This window comes from Haliotis rubra, unplaced genomic scaffold (assembly GCF_003918875.1).
Source record: "Haliotis rubra isolate DU_JTF1 unplaced genomic scaffold, ASM391887v1 Scf110, whole genome shotgun sequence".
NCBI lineage: Eukaryota > Metazoa > Mollusca > Gastropoda > Lepetellida > Haliotidae > Haliotis > Haliotis rubra.
Window position 1 is genome coordinate 662,578 of NW_025765004.1, and position 20,639 is coordinate 683,216.

The following is a 20,639-nucleotide window of genomic DNA, read 5'->3' on the forward strand; positions in this document are numbered from 1 at the left end:
CACTAACAGATGTTTACGTAGACATATCCTGCAATCGCCACTAACAGATGTTTACGTAGACATATCCTGCAGTCGCCACTAACAGACGTTTACGTAGACATATCCTGCAGTCACCACTACCAGACATCTACGTAGACATATCCTACAGTAACAGATGTTTACAAGCCAGTTACATTAATGACCACTAAGTTGATCCACTTATAGTGAAAGTTCTCATTTGTTAAATGGTAGCATTTATTTCCATTTCCAGAGAATGAAAAGAAGTTGAGGCTTGAAGCCACCACATCTTCCTGTAGATCAGACAACCTCACCGAGTCAGCAAACCAGATGGCAGCACCACACAGGACCAAACCTAGTTTCTCCACTGCAACACAGGATCCATGTATTCCCAGCTCGGTGTCATTGAATGGGCTAAACCCAGACACCAGGTGTCAATCAGCTAGTGCTAGTCAACGGGTTGAGGTGGTGTCTGGTGGTACAGGTAGGAAGGATGACATCACAGTATCACCTGCATCAGACAGTTCATCAGGGATGTCATGTGGCAGGGAGGCAGCTGGCAGTCAGTCGGCTGGCCAATCAGATTGTTCCACAGTGAAGAAGACTCAAGCTCTAACAGGTGAGAGACGAGTCTGATGTACAAGTATAAGCCAGGGCAAAGATGTATAATTTCTAGCAAATTTTCAAATTCAAATTCATACAAATTTACTGTACACCCCCTTCTTTCAGTCAAATCACCCCTCTAAATGGCGTGGTGGGCCTGCGTGCAAAATTTGCATTATGTCGGAAAATGCATATTAAATCTCCAAATCCTCATCAGATGTATAAGCTTGGTAAAACGATCTACCGGTGTGTGAAACATTCTACCTGAGAGTCTGACCTGAAGAAATGTGTGACTAACAGTCTACCTGTATCCAACAGTCTACTCTACCTCTGTGTAAATGTTTACCTTTGTATCTGATAGTCTGTCCGTCTTCAAGTGTACTTGCATATCGGCAAGCATACCTGTCGGAACTGAAGCATATCAATAGCTCTCCATCTGACATTTCCCTGAGGCGCTCCAGAACAATGAAGTGAGGTGTCTTACTGACTGAAGCATACCAATAGCTCTCCATCTGACATTTCCCTGAGGCGTTCCAGAACAATGAACTGAGGTGTCTTACTGACTTCTGCTCTTCTTAGGAATGCATTGAATGGAAATGATGAGCTTCTTGGTCTTCTAAACCAAACTTGTTGCAAATTTTATGCAAGTCTCCTGACAATTGGTTGGTTCTTTGACCATGCTAACTCACTGTTTCTTTGGTTCAAATCCAAAAATTAATCCGCAAGATTTACAATTTAAAAAATTCAATACTATGATAACTTTTGCCTCTGAGTATAGTATGAAAATATTTTTCAGTATTGTGTTATTTTAGTTTGCTGATTTTGATAAATAATAAGCATAGGACTTTTGTACAGCTGATCGGTGTTGTCAAGTATCTTCTTATGTATGGAAGTACTTGATGAATCACCATCGACACTTCCACAGTCACGATCGCGTAAACATGTGGACATACTTTTGTTCCCCCCCCCAAAAAAAAGATTTTAAAGTATGTCATTTATGATGAATGTATCCATTCTCTATCAACTAAAACTTGTTTCAAGGCATCAGTATTGGTTATCTGTCTGTGGTTGCTGTAAATAACAATGACTGGGTGGAAGCTGCCAATAATATGATATTTTAAAACTTATCCTATCTCACGACTTGCACCTCTCTCTCTTCATTCGACCATGAGTGGAAACGAATTAAAACTTTGCTCCAGGCCTACCTTGTCCCTCTCCCGTGCTGTGCGTGCCTTCCTGTCTCAGTCGTGCTCACTAGTCCATGACAGCACGAGGCATGCGCAGTCCTCACCCACGTGATCACCTCACATACTCATTCTCTTTCTTGTCGCTCCACTGAGTGGACGTGAAAATTCTTTTCATCTGAGATTTGCTCAAAATGGTTAAGCCTGTTCAGGCCAGTAAACGGAAGTTTTGCGCCCGTTGTAATAAAGTATTTTCAGCATGGGACCCACACACATCGTGTGTTGATTGTGGGTGTTTGTGACTGGGACACACGCTGTCCAAAGTGTTCAGCTCTGTCTAATGAGGCGTTTAAATCTTACAAACGTGCTTGTGCCAGACATTTGGCAGATAGGGCTAGGACTAATTCTGCGGGGTCTGGTCCATCTCCCGCTAAGAAACAATGCTTAGATCGCCCCACCCTCACTGCTCACCGTTCTCAATCGCCCGTCTCTCCTGACGAAGATTTATGGACGCTTCGTCGGATTCCTATTTATCTGAGAACGTTAGAAGGCTTTTAGGGGAGCTTCCCTCACCCAGTTTAAGTTCTCATGAGCGTACCAGGGTGGTAATGACCGATATTTCTTCTACGCCAGACCTGCGATCTACATTATCTCGTAGGTCTGCTTCTTTGGAACGATCACAGACTTCGAGAACTTCTAAGCATTCATCATCGAAGCGGGGATCGGCGCAGTTGGAACGTACCCGCTCTTCTATTTCCACGGCTGGGAGGAGTCGTTCGAGGTCTCGTTCACTTTCCCGAGCCGGCTCACCCTGCCGAACCAGCTCACACGGCCGAGTCGGCTCACCACAACATCCTCGAATGAGTTCAGTTGATCGAACTGATTCACGTACTCGTGGGGGTTCACCTGACCGAACTGATTCATGTTATCCAATGGGTTCACCTGACCGAACTGATTCACGTAATCGAATGGGTTCACCTGACCGAACTGATTCACGTAATCTAAGGGGTTCACCAGGACGAACGGGTTCACATTCCCGACTCAGTTCACCTCAAAATAGGTTTCAGTTCGAATCGACGCACCATCTCATAGTCGAATCAATTCACCACAGCGTTTTGATTCCCGTAGTCGTTCAGTCTCACCTGGTCGAGGTGGTTGGCCATTTCGATCCGGTTCACCTAGCCGTACGGTGTGTTTTCGTCAGAGTGATTCTCGTAGTCGGTCTCATTCACTTCAGGTGAATCAGGATATCCCGTCTTGTCAGTCTAGACTCAGTAGCGTAATTTTGCGCACACTGTAACAATATTTACTTCCTCGGATCCGCAATCGTCATGTTCCTGGAGAAAACGTCGGGAATGTGCTCCCTTATTAAGGACGTTTTTAGAGCATGTAGACATGCTTGCTCCCGGTGGCTGGAAGACAGAGCTCGTTACACTTCAACAGTTGATCACCCGACACCCCCCCGCTTTTAACGACCGGTATTAACTGCTCGTCGTCCGTAGGCAGTTTCCCATGTCGGATGGTGATAATTTTATGGGCGCATCATTAAATGTCTTCTCGTGGTTCCGCCTCATCAAAACGCTCTGTGTTGCCAGTTGACTCACACATCCGATCTACATCGTCAAATCGCCGAACCGATTCACCACCACACCGAATCGGTTCGCCATACCGAATGGATTCACCACACCCAATCGGTTCGCCATATCGAATGGATTCACCACACCCAATCGGTTCGCCATATCGAATGGATTCACCACACCCAATCGGTTCGCCATACCGAATGGATTCACCACACCGAATCGGCTCGCCATACCGAATGGTTTCACCAGACCGAACCGTCAAATTGCCGAACCAATTCACCACTCCGAATCGGTTTGCCATACCAAATGGATTCACCAGACCGAACCGTCAAATCGCCAACCGATTCACCACACCGAATCGGTTCGCCATACCGAATGGGTTCACCAGACCGTACCATTTCGCCACGCCGTATGTGAATACGACATCGACTCAGTTCGCCATAATATTAAGACTGTTTCTTATCGCAAACAGTTCACGCCATCGATTCAATTCACAGCAATCAAACGATTCACCTCGGCCGGAACATTTCACCTCGCCTCACCGGTTCATCTGAGCGTTCTAGTTCTCTCCATCAGCTGAGATCATTTAACTGTTTCGGATTACCGAACCGATCCAGATCAGTCACGATTCAGATCACATCAGACTGATTCAGATCACGTCAACTTTCCAGCTCACCACCCTGAACTGATTTACCAGTCGGCTCGTACCGTTTCACCAGGTCGAAAGCTCCCTATCGTCGAACCAGTTCACCTGGCCGTTCAAGATCAATGTACAGAGGTAGTAGCTATGTGCTTCACCATACCGATTTGATTTACATGTGATGTTAGTAGCGCAGTCATCTAGAGATATCACGCTCTGCACTTGACGGCCTGATGATCCCAGTTCTCAAGAGTCCTCCGTGACCGGGGCTCATCTCATTCCATATTTAATCTACCATCCGATCTTCACTTTTGATGAATGATTCGGTTCAACGATTCTACCCTTCGGTGTAGATATCAGTTCTGCAACCACCCGATATGGCATAACTAGATACGCTTGCTAGCCAGGAATACTCTACGACGCTCCGATGAGTGTTGTTACTACTGACTACTCGTAACAGCGTGTTTGTGTATCCCTTGGTGCAATTGTTGCAGATGGCTCGTCATCTTCAGCTCCTTTTGTTTTACATGATAAGCAAGTTTCTGGTCAGATACCAAATGGGTGAAGTTCTTGCGCATGGTACCAGCAATGTTTTGTCAAATAGCCAGCATAGCTCAGCCCGGAATTTGTGGGTTGCGACTCGCCCGGTTAACCAAAGACCATGTTGTCCGTATTTTTTGTCACTCGTGTGTAACGTTTGCAAATGGCAGATTACTGCTTGTTTACCGGAATTTTGACGATTAGAGTGACTATGAAGTGCCCTTGCAGAATTCTCTGGGTCCCACGAATCGGATACCAAGTCCAGCCTTTAAATGCAAGTAACAACGAACGCTGCCATTCCCGGTAAGAGTGAATGTGTCGGGATTTTGACAGCCAGTCGAGAGAGACTGCTTATTGAGGGTGACGGACAGAAACACCCGTGAACGGTTTGACTAGTTCAAGCACTGAGTTCAGAGGTCACTGCATTATGCAAGGACTGTCACCAGGCAGCGATCTACTACTTATATCACTCCACTTGGCGCACCATTATTTTGTTCAGCCAAAAGAACCTTTCCTGAGGTCACCGATCCTCACTTAATTTCTACAATTTGTTTATAATGTGAACGCTCCTGTAGATTGACTGACAATCTCCATGCGCCGAACATACTACATTGAGCACTCCGTCAGAACTGACGTAGTTGCTCGACTTATGGAACGTTCTTATATCAGGAGATATCTTTTTGTCAGAGGCAAGAGTGGTTAGACCTCTCATTTCCCTTGACCTGCGATGGCCGTGGGGTAGCCTAGTGGTTAAAGCGTTGACTCGTCACGCCCAAGACCCCGGTTTGATCCCCACATGGGCACAATGTGTTAAGCCCATTTCTGGTGTCCCCCGCCGTGATCTTGCTGGATTATTGCTAAAGGCGGTGTAAAACTAAACTCAGTCAGTCAGTCAGTCAGTCAGTCAGTCAGTCAGTCAGTCAGTCAGTCAGTCAGCCAGTCAGTCCCTCGACCTGTGAGACGCCTACCTTCACATCCGGATACATCCAGACTATCGGAAGTATCTTCGATTTGCTTTTATGGGGCGTCATTGATACCAATGGAGGATCCTGCTGTATGGGCATATGTGCAGCCCCGTGGCTTTTTACTCAGATACCCATTCTGATAACAAGCTACCTGCATTGTCGAAGCGTGACAATTGACAACAATATCGACGACTGTGTTCAAGCCCAGCAGGATCCAGTCGTCCTTCCTTTCCACAGACAGTTCATCATCAAGTTGCTCACGCAATTAGGATGGCTGCTAAATTCGGAGCAATCAGGGGTAACACCGACCCGCTGCTTTCTTCTTATTGGGACAATATTCAACTCGCCAGGTCATGATGTTTGTGCCCCAGGAGAGGTGGGACAAGATTCAGTGCAACGCACCACTAGTGTTGGTCCAACCCACACCTTTTCGCCAGTGGCAGAAGTTACTAGGGTGGTTGGCGTCGGCACAAGCGCTGACTTACAGGGGCCAGCTGCAGCTTGCCCTCTTCAGATGGTTCTGTGCCCATACATCGGGGATGACAACCCCAGGGAGTTGATTCGTCTTCCCGCACAACTACATTCAGTCTTTCGTTGGTGGCTCAACAAGTGGAGTGTTTGTGTTGGAGTCTCTAGGGTGCCCTTCATACCGACTCAACACCTATTCGTTGGCACATCTTGCAAGCCAAGCCACTTTCTCCATCAAGTGGCCTAGCAGTGGTCATCAGGAGAAAGGGCCCTTCATCACAACGAATTGGAATTCAGCACTGTCATTATCGCCTGTTCGGCACTCGGAACAACCATCAGCTTCAGCGCAGATGATCACCAGTTGCGATCATTTCTGCTTTGTTTACAATCTGAATATAATTCTGAATTTTATTTCTGATTTGTGTCTTCGATTCTTCTGGGACTTGTGAGTTTCCGATTCAATTACCCTTTCACCCTCCACGGGACGGTATCTTTGGGGGTTGTTTCGAAGAAGGGGCTGGCCCGATACTGGTCGTCAGACCTTGGAAATCGTGGTAATGCGACTGTTTACACTCGCTAAGCTGCGTCCTTTCACTTTCATGAAGGTAGTGACTGAACACCACATTGCTCGGGAATCCCGGTCCCTGGAGCACTTGTGTTTAGTAAGTCAATGGGTTCGAACTGACCATCGCAGGTCTCGCTTTTGAGACGCTGGAGGGTCGTCACCTCACTTACTGTCCTCTGCTCCACGGATTAATTATGTCAGTGAAGTGAGTCATTCCCGAAGTGTTACACTTCGTAGCGTTACCTTAAAGCATCGCAAGAGCGCCGCCGTCTGCGTAAGGCTGCGTCTGTCTACTGCTTCCAAGGCGGAAGTCTCTTGCACAACACTCTCATATTGGCTACGAGCTACAATACTACGAGCCTACACTTTTGCCGGTTTGCCACCACCTATGGCAGTCAACCCTCAAGAAACCAGGGCATTGGCTTCTACAATGGCGTTGCATAGCAACTGCTCGTTAACTGCCATAATGGAGGGTTGTTTTTGGCGATCTGACACAGTATTTTCGTCTCATTACCTCAGAGATGTGTCGGTGACGGATATTCAAGGCCTTCATCAGTTTGGACCACTCGTCCTTGCCCAGCAGTAATCAGCGGCACAACATCGCAGATAATGAACTTCCTTGTGCTCCGATGCTATATGGATCCCACTGTGCAGTTGATCCCAAGTCGCGATCGTTTCTGCTTGTGTACAATCTGAATAAATCTGAAAAACTTTTTCTGATTTACGTCTTTATTTCTTCCGGGATTTAGATTTCTCCTCTCATTTGTTTGAGACTACAGAGAGTCGCCACCTCACTTACTGTCCTCTGCTCCACGGAGTAATTAAGTCAGTGAAGTGAGTCCTTCCCAAAGTGTTACACTTCGTAGCGGAGCAATTGTGCTTAGTAAGTCAATGGGTTCGAACTAACCCTCGCACGTAGTAACTTGGTAGTTATTGGCCTACCTTGTAGTTGCTTCCTACGGTTGTTTGGGCATAACACTTAGCTGTTATCGCTTGAATTTCGGGTATTCTATGACCCACCTTCCTACCGTGGGATAAGTGCAAGTCGTGAGATAGGATAAGTTTAAAAATTTGAAAATATTAACTATAAATTGTATATTTATATACTTATCCTATCTCACGCGATAAAGTCCCTCCCTACCTCCCCACTACATAGATTACCACCGTTCCGGTTTTGTCCTTTTATGGCTCCAAGATCGAGAATGAGTATGTGAGGTGATCACGTGGGTGAGGACTGCGCATGCCTCGTGCTGTCATGGACTAGTGAGCACGACTGAGACAGGAAGGCACGCACAGCACGGGAGAGGGACAAGGTAGGCCTGGAGCAAAGTTTCAATTCGTTTCCACTCATGGTCGAATGAAGAGAGAGAGGTGCAAGTCGTGAGATAGGATAAGTATATAAATATACAATTTATAGTTAAAATTTTCAATTCACTGAATTAAATGTAAATAATCAGGAATGAAGTTTGGATGAGATAAATAAAATAACTTTTCATGACCAGACACTATAGGTACATGATAAAATTGCATAGTTCAGTTTGGATTTGTTTACATAGTATTGATGTTACCCGGTACATGCTTATAGAAATGTCTGTGGATTGAGTTTAAAACATAAAAACTCATTATGGTATGAATATGCATTAGACAGCTGTGCTGATTTGAAGAATATTGTACACTGTACACAAGAAGACAAGTGGTATGTCAGTCTCAATATTGAAATCATCAACTGTCTACCAGAGACAGAGTCTACCATCATTTGTCATGTGAACTTGTTGCCTTGGAAATATAAACATTTTCAAATTTTATATTGAACCTGGAACAAGATTTGCCACCTGTATACACAAGTTTTGAAAAGAAATTGAAACAAAACATTAGAGATGCAAGCAACTGTTTTCATCAATATGTTTTGGTGTTTCAAACATGTAGTTCCAATGTGTGTACTGGTATAAGGTCGTATATATCACATCTCAATACAACCTGTTGGCGTTGATCCAATGTTTGTACTGGTATAAGGCCGTATATATCTCATCTCAATACAACATGTTGGCGTTGATCCAATGTTTGTACTGGTATAAGGTCGTATATCTCTCATCTCAATACAACCTGTTGGCGTTGATCCAATGTTTGTACTGGTATAAGGCCGTTTATATGTCATCTCAATACAACCTGTTGGCGTTGATCCAATGTGTGTACAGGTATAAGGTCGTATATCTCTCATCTCAAAACAACCTGTTGGCGTTGATCCAATGTGTGTACTGGTATAAGGTCGTATATCTCTCATCTCAATACAACCTGTTGGCGTTGATCCAATGTTTGTACTGGTATAAGGTCGTATATCTCTCATCTCAATAAAACCTGTTTGCGTTGATCCAATGTGTGTACTGGTATAAGGTCGTATATCTCTCATCTCAATACAACCTGTTGGCGTTGATCCAATGTTTGTACTGGCATAAGGTCGTATATCTCTCATATCAATACAACCTGTTTGCGTTGATCCAATGTGTGTACTGGTATAAGGTCGTATATCTCTCATCTCAATACAACCTGTTGGCGTTGATCCAATGTTTGTACTGGTATAAGGCCGTATATATCACATCTCAATACAACCTGTTTGCGATGATCCAGTGTGTGTACTGGTATAAGGTCGTATATCTCTCATCTCAATACAACCTGTTGGCGATGATCCAATGTGTGTACTGGTATAAGGTCGTATATATCTCATGTCGATACAACCTGTTGGCGTTAATCTAATGTGTGTACTGGTATAAGGTCGTATATCTCTCATCTCAATACAACCTGTTGCCGTTAATCTAATGTGTGTACTGTTATAAGGTCGTATATATCTCATCTCAATACAACCTGTTGGCGTTAATCTAATGTGTGTACTGGCATTGATCCAATGTGTGTACTGTTATAAGGTCGTATATATCTCATCTCATTACAACCTGTTGGTGTTAATCTAATGTGTGTACTGGCATTGATCCAATGTGTGTACTGGTATAAAGTTGTATGTAATAGGCACACTGAGAGAACAAAGTGCAGATCCAGTCTTGGTAATCTGCCAAAGAACATACTGGAAAGGGCAATGTGAAGCTTTTGAGAACAGTATCTAATATGAGGTGATTCACTGGGAACAGTAATTAAATGGTGCTTGTCCCAAGTTTTCGTTTTTAGTGGTGACACCAGCCAGATATCCTGTCCAGCCACTCCCTGTTGCACACCAAGCACATTCCTGCAGTAAACAGCCACTTCCTCCTCCTTGCCCAGTGATTAGCATCACAGTTACTTTCTTCAACCTTGAAATTAGTTCAGTTCAGTGCCAGCGATATGACAAACATAAGCAATCTGGTGGCTATCAGGTCTTGTAGGGGTCATCTCCACACTACCAGAGCACAGGTCTTGAAGGGGTCATCTCCACACTACCAGAGCACAGGTCTTTGTAGGGATCATCTCCACACTACCAGAGCACAGGTCTTTGTAGGGATCATCTCCACACTACCAGAGCACAGGTCTTGAAGGGGTCATCTCCACACTACCAGAGCACAGGTCTTGAAGGGGTCATCTCCACACTACCAGAGCACAGGTCTTTGTAGGGATCATTTCCACACTACCAGAGCACAGGTCTTGAAATGGTCATCTCCACACTACCAGAGCACAGGTCTTTGTAGGGATCATCTCCACACTACCAGAGCACAGGTCTTGAAGGGGTCATCTCCACACTACCAGAGCACAGATCTTGAAGGGGTCATCTCCATACTACCAGAGCACGGGTCTGTACCCTGTTTGTTTGTTGTTTAATGCCACACTCAACAATGTTCCAGCTATATGGCAGCATTCTGTAAATAATCTAGTCCAGACAATCACTGGACCAGACAATCCAGTGATCAACAGCATGATGAATGCAATTGGGATACGATGACGTGTTAACCAAATCAGCGAGCCTAACCACCCGATCCCGTTAGACCCTCTTGCAACAAGCATGGGTTACTGAAGACCAATTCTAACCCGGGTCTTCACAGATTCATCTCCACACTGAAAGAGACCAGGCCTGTGGGGGCTATCATGTCTTGTAAGGTGGTTTCCACATTACTTCAGCCAGGTCTATGGTGGATATCAGGTCTTAAAGGGTGGTCTCCACACTGCCAGAACACGGGTCTATGGTGGATATCAGGTCTTAAAGGGTGGTCTCCACATTGCCAGAACCCGGGTCTACGGTGGATATCAGGTCTTGAAGGGTGGTCTCCACACTGCCAGAACACGGGTCTATGGTGGATATCAGGTCTTAAAGGGTGGTCTCCACACTGCCAGAACCCAGGTCTATGGTGGGTATCAGGTCTTAAAGGGTGGTCTCCACATTGCCAGAACACGGGTCTATGGTGGATATCAGGTCTTGAAGGGTGGTCTCCACACTGCCAGAACCTAGGTCTATGGTGGATATTAGGTATTGAAGGGGAGATCTCCACACTGCCAGAACCCAGGTCTATGGTGGATAATAGGTATTGAAGGGTGGTCTCATTTTACAGAACCTAGGTCTGTGGAGGATATTAGGTATTGAAGGGGTGATCTCCACACTGCCAGAACCCAGGTCTATGGTGGATAATAGGTCTTGAAAGGTGGTCTCCACACAGCCAGAACCCAGGTCTATGGTGGATATCAGGTCTCATAGGGGTCTGTACTCATCTGTTTTTCAGCTCCTGAAATTCAGAAACTTGATGAATTTCTTGAATGTTTCAACAAATCTGCTATATTTCAGGGACTATTTGTTAATCTCTCTCACCCCATTCTGTGGGGGCCCAGCTATACTGGAATCTGCCTAGGGCTGGCTTTCTGTTGCAGTAAACAGGTAACTGACCCAGCCCACCACGATTGTAGTGAGGAATATATGTCAGTACTGTCTGTTTCAGGGTACACGTGTGGGCTGTGTAAGAATGATGCCAGCATCCCGTTTCAGGCCCAGTGTCAGCACGTCTGCTGCTACATGTGCTGGAAGCAAGTGTTTCAGGTACAAGCCTTGCACCGTGCAGTAGTCTCTAGGGGTTTACAGTGACTGTATCACAGCTCTTTCGCGTCAGCGATACCTCAGTATCACTGGCGCTATTGGGTAACCTTGAACAAGGGCATCCAGGAAATATTAAAGTTATTGTCCATACTGCATGTGTTCAGAGACCATATAATAGACATGGTCTCTGATGTGTTATGTATTCCTGAGTTGTATGTACAGTTGGGCAGCTGGGAGATATTATAGTTGTTGTCCTAACTGTCTGCGTTATGGAGTCCTGTGTTGTATGTACAGTTGACCAGCTTGTGGATATTATAGTTATTGTCCTGTGTTGTATGTACAGTTGGGCAGCTTGGTTATATTATAGTTATTGTCCTGACAATCTGTGTTATGTAGTCCTGTGTTGTATGTTATTGTCCTGACTGTTGGGCAGCTGTGTTGTATGTACAGTTGGGCAGCTTGGTGATATTATAGTTATTGTCCTGACAATCTGTGTTATGTAGTCCTGTGTTGTATGTACAGTTGGCAGCTGGGGAATATTATAGTTATTGTCCTGACTGTCTGTGTTATGTAGTCCTGTGTTGTATGTACAGTTGGGCAGCTTGGGGATATTATAGTTATAGTTATTGTCAGTTGGCAGCTGACTGTCTGTGGCAGCTGGGAGATTATAGTTATTGTCCTGTGTTGTATGTATGTACAGTTGATATTATAGTTATTGTCCTGACTGTCTGTGCAGCTGGGGGGAGATATTATAGTTATTGTCCTGACTGTCTGTGTTATGTAGTCCTGTGTTGTATGTACAGTTGGTAGCAGCTGGGAGATATTATAGTTATTGTCCTGACTGTCTGTGTTATGTAGTCCTGTGTTGTATGTACAGTTGGGCAGCTGGGGAGATATTATAGTTATTGTCCTGACTGTCTGTGTTATGTAGTCCTGTGTTGTATGTACAGTTGGGCAGCTGGGAGATATTATAGTTATTGTCCTGACTGTCTGTGTTATGTAGTCCTGTGTTGTATGTACAGTTGGGCAGCTGGGAGATATTATAGTTATTGTCCTGACTGTCTGTGTTATGTAGTCCTGTGTTTGTATGTGTACAGTTGGGCAGCTTGGTACAGTTAGCTGGGAGATATTATAGTTATTGTCCTGACTGTCTGTGTTATGTAGTCCTGTGTTGTATGTACAGTTAAGCAGCTGGGAGATATTATTATAGTTATTGTGACCTGACTGTCTGTGTTATGTAGTCCTGTGTTGTATGTACAGTTGGGCAGCTGGGAGATATTATAGTTATTGTCCTGACTGTCTGTGTTATGTAGTCCTGTGTTGTATGTACAGTTGGGCAGCTGGGAGATATTATAGTTATTGTCCTGACCTGACTGTCTGTGTTATGTAGTCCTGACTGTCTGTGTTATGTAGTCTTGTGTTGTATGTACAGTTGGGCAGCTGGGAGATATTATAGTTATTGTCCTGACTGTCTGTGTTATGTAGTCCTGTGTTGTATGTACAGTTGGGCAGCTGGGAGATATTATAGTTATTGTCCTGACTGTCTGTGTTATGTAGTCCTGTGTTGTATGTACAGTTGGGCAGCTGGGAGATATTATAGTTATGACTGTCCTGACTGTCTGTGTTATGTAGTCCTGTGTTGTATGTGTACAGTTGTCCTGACTGCAGCTGGGAGATATTATAGTTATTGTCCTGACTGTCTGTGTTATGTAGTCCTGTGTTGTATGTACAGTTGGGCAGCTGGGAGATATTATAGTTATTGTCCTGACTGTCTGTGTTATGTAGTCCTGTGTTGTATGTACAGTTGGGCAGCTGGGAGATATTATAGTTATTGTCCTGACTGTCTGTGTTATGTAGTCCTGTGTTGTATGTACAGTTGGGCAGCTGGGAGATATTATAGTTATTGTAGTCCTGTGTTGTATGTTTGGGCAGCTGGGAGATATTATAGTTATTGTCCTGACTGTCTGTGTGTTATGTAGTCCTGTGTTGTATGTACAGTTGGGCAGCCTACAGTTGGGCACTGTCTGTGTTATGTAGTGTATGGGATAGCTTGGGAGATATTATAGTTATTGTTCTGACTGTCTGTGAGGGGGTGGGGTAGCCTAGTGGTTAGTCTCGTCACAGTGGTTAAAGACCCGAGTTCGATTCCCCACATGGGTACAATGTGTGAAGCCCATTTCTGGTGTCCCCCGCCGTGATATAGCTGGAATATTGTTAAAAGCGGCGTAAAACTGAACTCACTCACTCACTCTGACTGTCTGTGTTATGTTGTTCTGTGTTGTATGTACAGTTGGGCAGCTGGGAGATATTATAGTTATTTCCTGACTGTCTGTGTTATGTTGTCCTGTGTTGTATGTACAGTTGGGCAGCTGGGAGATATTATAGTTATTGTCCTGACTGTCTGTGTTATGTAGTCCTGTGTTGGGGATAATTAAGTTTTGTCAAGCCTGTTTATGGTATGTAGTCCTATGTTGTTTCCTGTTGACAGAGAACCAAGGAGTGCCCCGAATGTGGAGAGCATGTTCGACGCCGCCAGCTCACCCAGCTCCTGTTTGCCTCGGGGCCCAACCTGCATGAGTAGGAGGACACGCTACAGCAGACACTCTCTCCTGTGTTGATGTTGTGATGTTCTTGCATACAGCTTGTTGATGTATGTGATGTACACAGATGGAGACCAACAAAAGGAAGGTGAATCGGAAAGCAGTCCTAAATACCACCTACACAATATTGCCATTCTGTGCAGGAAAACTAACTGCTCAGCTTTGTAAAAAGGTTTACCGGTTACATCCAGTTCTTCCCGCAGGAGGCACAATGATCTAGACTGTTGTTGAGATGGATGGAAAGAACATGGGCATGTATCATCACGTCATGAATACGGTCATTGTGTACTTGACCGTCACGGATGTGAACTATTCAGGTTGTGTATGGACTTTCATTTAATGCCTCACAACAGACACATGGAGTATTCTAATAACATGGCAGCCTCGTAAAATATACCATGATTTTGCTTTATTTGTCTAGAATGTTCTGGTTTCAGTTAGGCCAAGGTGTAAATGATGTCAGATGATCATATGTGTTTTGAATAGCTCTATACCGATGCTGTGTGATCAGAATTGGAAGGATGCTCAATAACTAACTTCATTGTTGTTCTTAGGCTGTATATTTATGCTAGTAGAGTATCTGGTATATTTCCACTTTTAATGTGACTGGTGTCTTTCAGATGTTAGGGTCTGTTTCAGTTGTAAAGGTGCCTTGTCAGTTACAGCTGAAAGGGTGTCTGGAATTTTTAACTATTTTGGTGTCTGAAATATTCAGCTGTACGGATGTCTTTTGCACTTAGCAGTAAGGTTGTCCTTTGAGGGTGTATTTGAATTATGAGTATGTTCACATTATGTTGAAGATTAGATGCATGTTTACCGCAGTCTTTCATCACTACAATACATAATTCATATAGTAAATATATGGAACTCAGTTATACTCTCCTGATAAACATTTGGCTACTGATACATGTGTAACTGCTAGCTCATGGATGTCAAGTGACACAATGCAGTACAATGCCATTTATCTGACATTTTTCTCACAATAGACAAACGTGAGACTGTGATATGAGAATGCTGCAAGACTTGGAGGAATGTAGCAGTATAACTGTGCAGGTCTGCAGTCCCGAGCATCATATGCAAGAGTGATTCCACACAAACATGAACTGGCAGGAGTTACTTCCTTCAGTGAACAGCTGTGCTGGTTAATTATTAGCTGCTGGTTTCAGACATGCATGTCTAGAGTTTAAGATAACAGTTAACATTCCATGTGTAAGTGATTACATAACAAAACATTAGGTATTCCCAATAGCAATTTTCTTCATTGCCTCATTACATGTGTTAAAAGGGGCCTTGTAAGGGATGGCTATATATCTGACTAGACATTTTCAGGGGCATACTTGGTGACTGCCTGGCAATTAGATCTTTATTTCAAGGGCCACAGAGCCTGTTGTTCCTTAGATCCAGAGTTGAGAGCTACCTGGTTCATTGGATCAGTAGTTGGAAGGAGAGCTCCCTGGCTTCTGAGTTGGAAGGAGAGATGAGATGGGTAGTTGAGAGCTACCTGGTTCATTGGATCAGTAGTTGGAAGGAGAGCTCCCTGGCTTCTGAGATGGGTAGTTGAGAGCTACCTGGTTCATTGGATCAGTAGTTGAAAGGAGAGCTCCCTGGCTTCTGAGATGGGTAGTTGAGAGCTACCTGGTTCATTGGATCAGTAGTTGGAAGGAGAGCTCCCTGGCTTCTGAGATGGGTAGTTGAGAGCTACCTGGTTCATTGGATCAGTAGTTGGAAGGAGAGCTCCCTGGCTTCTGAGATGGGTAGTTGAGAGCTACCTGGTTCATTGGATCAGTAGTTGGAAGGAGAGCTCCCTGGCTTCTGAGATGGGTAGTTGAGAGCTACCTGGTTCATTGGATCAGTAGTTGGAAGGAGAGCTCCCTGGCTTCTGAGATGGGTAGTTGAGAGCTACCTGGTTCATTGGATCAGTAGTTGGAAGGAGAGCTCCCTGGCTTCTGAGATGGGTAGTTGAGAGCTACCTGGTTCATTGGATCAGTAGTTGGAAGGAGAGCCCCTGGCTTCTGAGATGGGTAGTTGAGAGCTACCTGGTTCATTGGATCAGTAGTTGGAAGGAGAGCTCCCTGGCTTCTGAGATGGGTAGTTGAGAGCTACCTGGTTCATTGGATCAGTAGCTGGAAGGAGAGCCCCTGGCTTCTGAGATGGGTAGTTGAGAGCTACCTGGTTCATTGGATCAGTAGTTGAAAGGAGAGCTCCCTGGCTTCTGAGAGATGGGTAGTTGAGAGCTACCTGGTTCATTGGATCAGTAGTTGGAAGGAGAGCTCCCTGGCTTCTGAGATGGGTAGTTGAGAGCTACCTGGTTCATTGGATCAGTAGTTGGAAGGAGAGCCCCTGGCTTCTGAGATGGGTAGTTGAGAGCTACCTGGTTCATTGGATCAGTAGTTGGAAGGAGAGCTCCCTGGCTTCTGAGATGGGTAGTTGAGAGCTACCTGGTTCATTGGATCAGTAGTTGGAAGGAGAGCTCCCTGGCTTCTGAGGTGGGTAGTTGAGAGCTACCTGGTTCATTGGATCAGTAGTTGGAAGGAGAGCCCTGGCTTCTGAGATGGGTAGTTGAGAGCTACCTGGTTCATTGGATCAGTAGTTGGAAGGAGAGCTCCCTGGCTTCTGAGATGGGTAGTTGAGAGCTACCTGGTTCATTGATCAGTAGTTGGAAGGAGAGCTCCCTGGCTTCTGAGATGGGTAGTTGAGAGCTACCTGGTTCATTGGATCAGTAGCTGGAAGGAGAGCTCCCTGGCTTCTGAGATGGGTAGTTGAGAGCTACCTGGTTCATTGGATCAGTAGTTGAGAGCCCCCTGGCTTCTGAGATGGGTAGCTGAGAGCTACCTGGTTCATTGATCAGTAGTTGGAAGGAGAGCTCCCTGCTTCTGAGATGGGTAGCTGAGAGCTACCTGGTTCATTGGATCAGTAGTTGGAAGGAGAGCTCCCTGGCTTCTGAGGTGGGTAGTTGAGAGCTACCTGGTTCATTGGATCAGTAGTTGGAAGGAGAGCTCCCTGGCTTCTGAGATGGGTATGAGAGCTACCTGGTTCAGTTGAGAGCTCCCCCTGAGATGGGTAGCTGAGAGCTCCCTGGCTCATTGAGATGGGTGGAAGGAGAGCTTCTGAGATGGGTAGTTGAGAGCTCCCTGGTTCATTGAGATGGGTAGTTGAGAGCTCCCTGGCTCCTGAGATGGGTAGTTGAGAGCTCCCTGGCTCATGAGATGGGTAGTTGAGAGCTCCCTGGCTCCTGAGGTGGGTAGTTGAGAGCTCCCTGGCTCCTGAGATGGGTAGTTGAGAGCTCCCTGGCTCCTGAGGTGGGTAGTTGAGAGCTCCCTGGCTAATGAGATGGGTAGTTGAGCTCCCTGGCTCCTAAGGTCGGTAGTTGAGAGCTCCCTGGCTCCTGAGATGGGTAGTTGAGGGCTCTCTGGCTCCTGAGGTGGGTAGTTGAGAGCTCTCTGGCTCCTGAGGTGGGTTGTTGAAAGCTCCGTGGCTCCTGAGGTGGGTAGTTGAGAGCTCCCTGGCTCCTGAGATGGGTAGTTGAGAACTCTGGCTCCTGAGATGGGTAGTTGAGATCCTTAGATCGGTAGTTGGAAGGAGAGCTCACTGGCTCATTCGATTAGTAGTTGGAAGGAGAACTCCCAGGTTCGGTAGTTAGATGGGTTACTCCTTAGATGAGTAGTTTAGAATGAGGAGTAGTTGGAGGGGAGCTCACTGGCTCCTTGGGTCAGTAGTTGGAGGGAAGCTCACTGGCTCCTTGGATCAGTAGTTGGAGGGGAGCTTCCTGGCTCCTTGGGTCAGTAGTTGGAGGGAGCTTTGGGTCAGTAGTTGGAGGGGAGCTTCCTGGCCCCTTGGATCAGTAGTTGGAGGGGAGCTCACTGGCTCCTTGGGTCAGTAGTTGGAGGGGAGCTCCTGGCTCCTTGGGTCAGTAGTTGGAGGGGAGCTTCCTGGCTCCTTGGGTCAGTAGTTGGAGGGGTGCTCACTGGCTCCTTGGGTCAGTAGTTGGAGGGGAGCTCACTGGCTCCTTGGGTCAGTAGTTGGAAGGGAGCTCATTGGCTCCTTGGATCAGTAGTTGGAGGGGAGCTTCCTGGCTCCTTGGATCAGTAGTTCGAGGGGAGCTGGCTCCCTGCTCTCAGTAGTTCGAGGGGAGCTCACTGGCTCCTTAGGTCAGTAGTTGGAGGGGAGCTCACTGGCTCCTTGGGTCAGTAGTTGGAGGGGAGCTCATTGGCTCCTTGGATCAGTAGTTGGAGGGGAGCTTCCTGGCTCCTTGGATCAGTAGTTCGAGGGGAGCTCCCTGGCTCAGTAGTTGGAGGGGAGCTCACTGGCTCCTTAGGTCAGTAGTTGGAGGGGAGCTCACTGGCTCCTTGGGTCAGTAGTTGGAGGGGAGCTCCCTGGCTCCTCAGATCAGTAGATGGAGGGGAGCTCCCTGGCTCCTCAGATCATCAATTGTAAATAGGAGCTTTCCTTTATCCATATTGATGCAGTGGGAAGGCATTGATATCCGACACCATCACAACCACGTCATGGCTGATGTAGTCCCCTGCCATATAACCATGCATACACATGTTCATTGTATGCAGTAGTTTTATACCGGTACTACTTTACAAACAGCAGTCATTAAGTGTGTTTGTAGTTGCTGATGTGTAGTGCCCACTGACACAGTGCATCGCTTGTCATACAAGAGAAACTGTACCAGCGTGTGGGATAGTAGCCCACTGACACAGTGCATCGCTTGTCATACAAGAGAAACTGTACCAGCGTGTGGGATAGTAGCCCACTGACACAGTGCATCGCTTGTCATACAAGAGAAACTGTACCAGCATGTGGGATAGTAGCCCACTGACACAGTGCATCGCTTGTCATACAAGAGAAACTGTACCAGCGCAGGGATAGTAGCCCACTGACACAGTGCATCGCTTGTCATACAAGAGAAACTGTACCAGCGTGTGGGATAGTAGCCCACTGACACAGTGCATCGCTTGTCATACAAGAGAAACTGTACCAGCGTGTGGGATAGTAGCCCACTGACACAGTGCATCGCTTGTCATACAAGAGAAACTGTACCAGCGTGTGGGATAGTAGCCCACTGACACAGTGCATCGCTTGTCATACAAGAGAAACTGTACCAGCGTCTGGGATAGTAGCCCACTGACACAGTGCATTGCTTGTCAAGTGTGACATCCTGATAAGCTGAGGTGTTGGTTCTGCCCAGAGAACGACCTTCAAGCTTCAAGCTGCATCCTTGTGTGTGTCCCGAGGGATGTAATTTGGTATTTTTCAGTTTTTCTAAAGGGCATGAAATATTACTCCTCAAGGATCAGATGTTCTGTACATCAGCGATACGTGATGGGATGTAGTTACACAAGAGCATCAGATATTGATGATGGAGTTGAAAGGAGGCTCTTCTTGAGTTAGCCACAGTGTGGTTTGTAAAAACAAGTAAATAAATATGAAAGTTTGTTAATCACACAGTCATTAGATCATTGAACCGTACCAGTCATCATGACAAAGGATGACATCCTCTTTGTTGTGACACTTCATTGGTTTACATGTTTTACTCAGGCTGCATTTACCATTCAGTTGATATGAAGAAAGAAATGAATTGATCAGTGAGAGCTGACTTAATATAACTTCCCTGGTATCAGTGTCGTAAGTATAGTGTATACTGTCACTCCCACTACACACATGGGCAACACAGGCTCCATCAGTAAAGGTTGACTCACCAACTCAGCGTTTGTTGTCATTAGTGTATACTGTCACTCCCACTACACACATGGGCAACACAGAGGCTCCATCAGTAAAGGTTGACTCACCAACTCAGCGTTTGTTGTCATTAGTGTATACTGTCACTCCCACTACACACATGTGCAACACAGAGGCTCCATCAGTAAAGGTTGACTCACCAATCAGTAAAGGTTGACTCACCAACTCAGCGTTTGTTGTCATTAGTGTATACTGTCACTCCCACTACACACATGTGCAACACAGAGGCTCCATCAGTAAAGGTTGACTCACCAACTCAGCGTTTGTTGTCATTAGTGTATACTGTCACTCCCACTACACACATGTGCAACACAGAGGCTCCATCAGTAAAGGTTGACTCACCAACTCAGCGTTTGTTGTCATTAGTGTATACTGTCACTCCCACTACACACATGGGCAACACAGAGGCTCCATCAGTAAAGGTTGACTCACCAACTCAGCGTTTGTTGTCATTAGTGTATACTGTCACTCCCACTACACACATGTGCAACACAGAGGCTCCATCAGTAAAGGTTGACTCACCAACTCAGCGTTTGTTGTCATTAGTGTATACTGTCACTCCCACTACACACATGGGCAACACAGAGGCTCCATCAGTAAAGGTTGACTCACCAACTCAGCGTTTGTTGTCATTAGTGTATACTGTCACTCCCACTACACACATGGGCAACACAGACGCTCCATCAGTAAAGGTTGACAAACCGACTCAGTATTTGTTGTCATTCAGTGAATACAAACGGATGTTCAGCGGTA

General features: G+C 45.8%; 2 protein-coding genes and 1 long non-coding RNA gene across 3 annotated transcripts in view; 2 read left to right on the plus strand and 1 right to left on the minus strand.

Moving 5' to 3' along the window:
* LOC124286454 (regulator of telomere elongation helicase 1-like) overlaps positions 1 to 15,593 on the plus strand; it is a 148,641-nt gene extending 133,048 nt beyond the window's left edge. The window contains 3 exon segments of the mRNA XM_046722835.1: positions 251 to 616; positions 11,447 to 11,544; positions 14,030 to 15,593. Coding sequence (XP_046578791.1) covers positions 251 to 616; positions 11,447 to 11,544; positions 14,030 to 14,122 — 557 coding nt within the window. The 3' untranslated portion in view covers positions 14,123 to 15,593.
* Positions 15,594 to 15,722: 129 nt separating this feature from the next.
* On the minus strand, positions 15,723 to 16,388 carry LOC124286465 (actin cytoskeleton-regulatory complex protein PAN1-like). Its single transcript, XM_046722848.1, has 7 exons — positions 16,245 to 16,388; positions 16,112 to 16,177; positions 16,045 to 16,080; positions 15,978 to 16,013; positions 15,911 to 15,946; positions 15,844 to 15,879; positions 15,723 to 15,812 (listed from the first exon to the last, which is right to left on the minus strand). The coding sequence occupies exons 1-7, from the start codon at positions 16,386 to 16,388 to the stop codon at positions 15,723 to 15,725; spliced, it is 444 nt and encodes a 147-aa protein (XP_046578804.1).
* A 2,627-nt stretch (positions 16,389 to 19,015) lies between these two features.
* On the plus strand, positions 19,016 to 20,501 carry LOC124286507. Its single transcript, XR_006901048.1, has 2 exons — positions 19,016 to 19,926; positions 20,039 to 20,501. It is a non-coding gene; the product is annotated as an uncharacterized LOC124286507 (long non-coding RNA).
* Positions 20,502 to 20,639: the final 138 nt, after the last annotated feature.

What these genes read in the sequence shown, in the direction of transcription:
- LOC124286465 (XM_046722848.1), bottom strand. Translation starts at nt 16,388, where the DNA reads ATGAACCAGGTAGCTCTCAACTACCCATCTCTCAGAAGCCAGGGAGCT. An exon ending in CTACTGATCCAATGAACCAG is followed by an intron (nt 16,178 to 16,244) that starts GTAGCTCTCAAC and finishes CCAATGAACCAG; the next exon opens with GTAGCTCTCAACTACCCATC. An exon ending in CTACTGATCCAATGAACCAG is followed by an intron (nt 16,081 to 16,111) that starts GTAGCTCTCAAC and finishes CTCAGAAGCCAG; the next exon opens with GGAGCTCTCCTTCCAACTAC.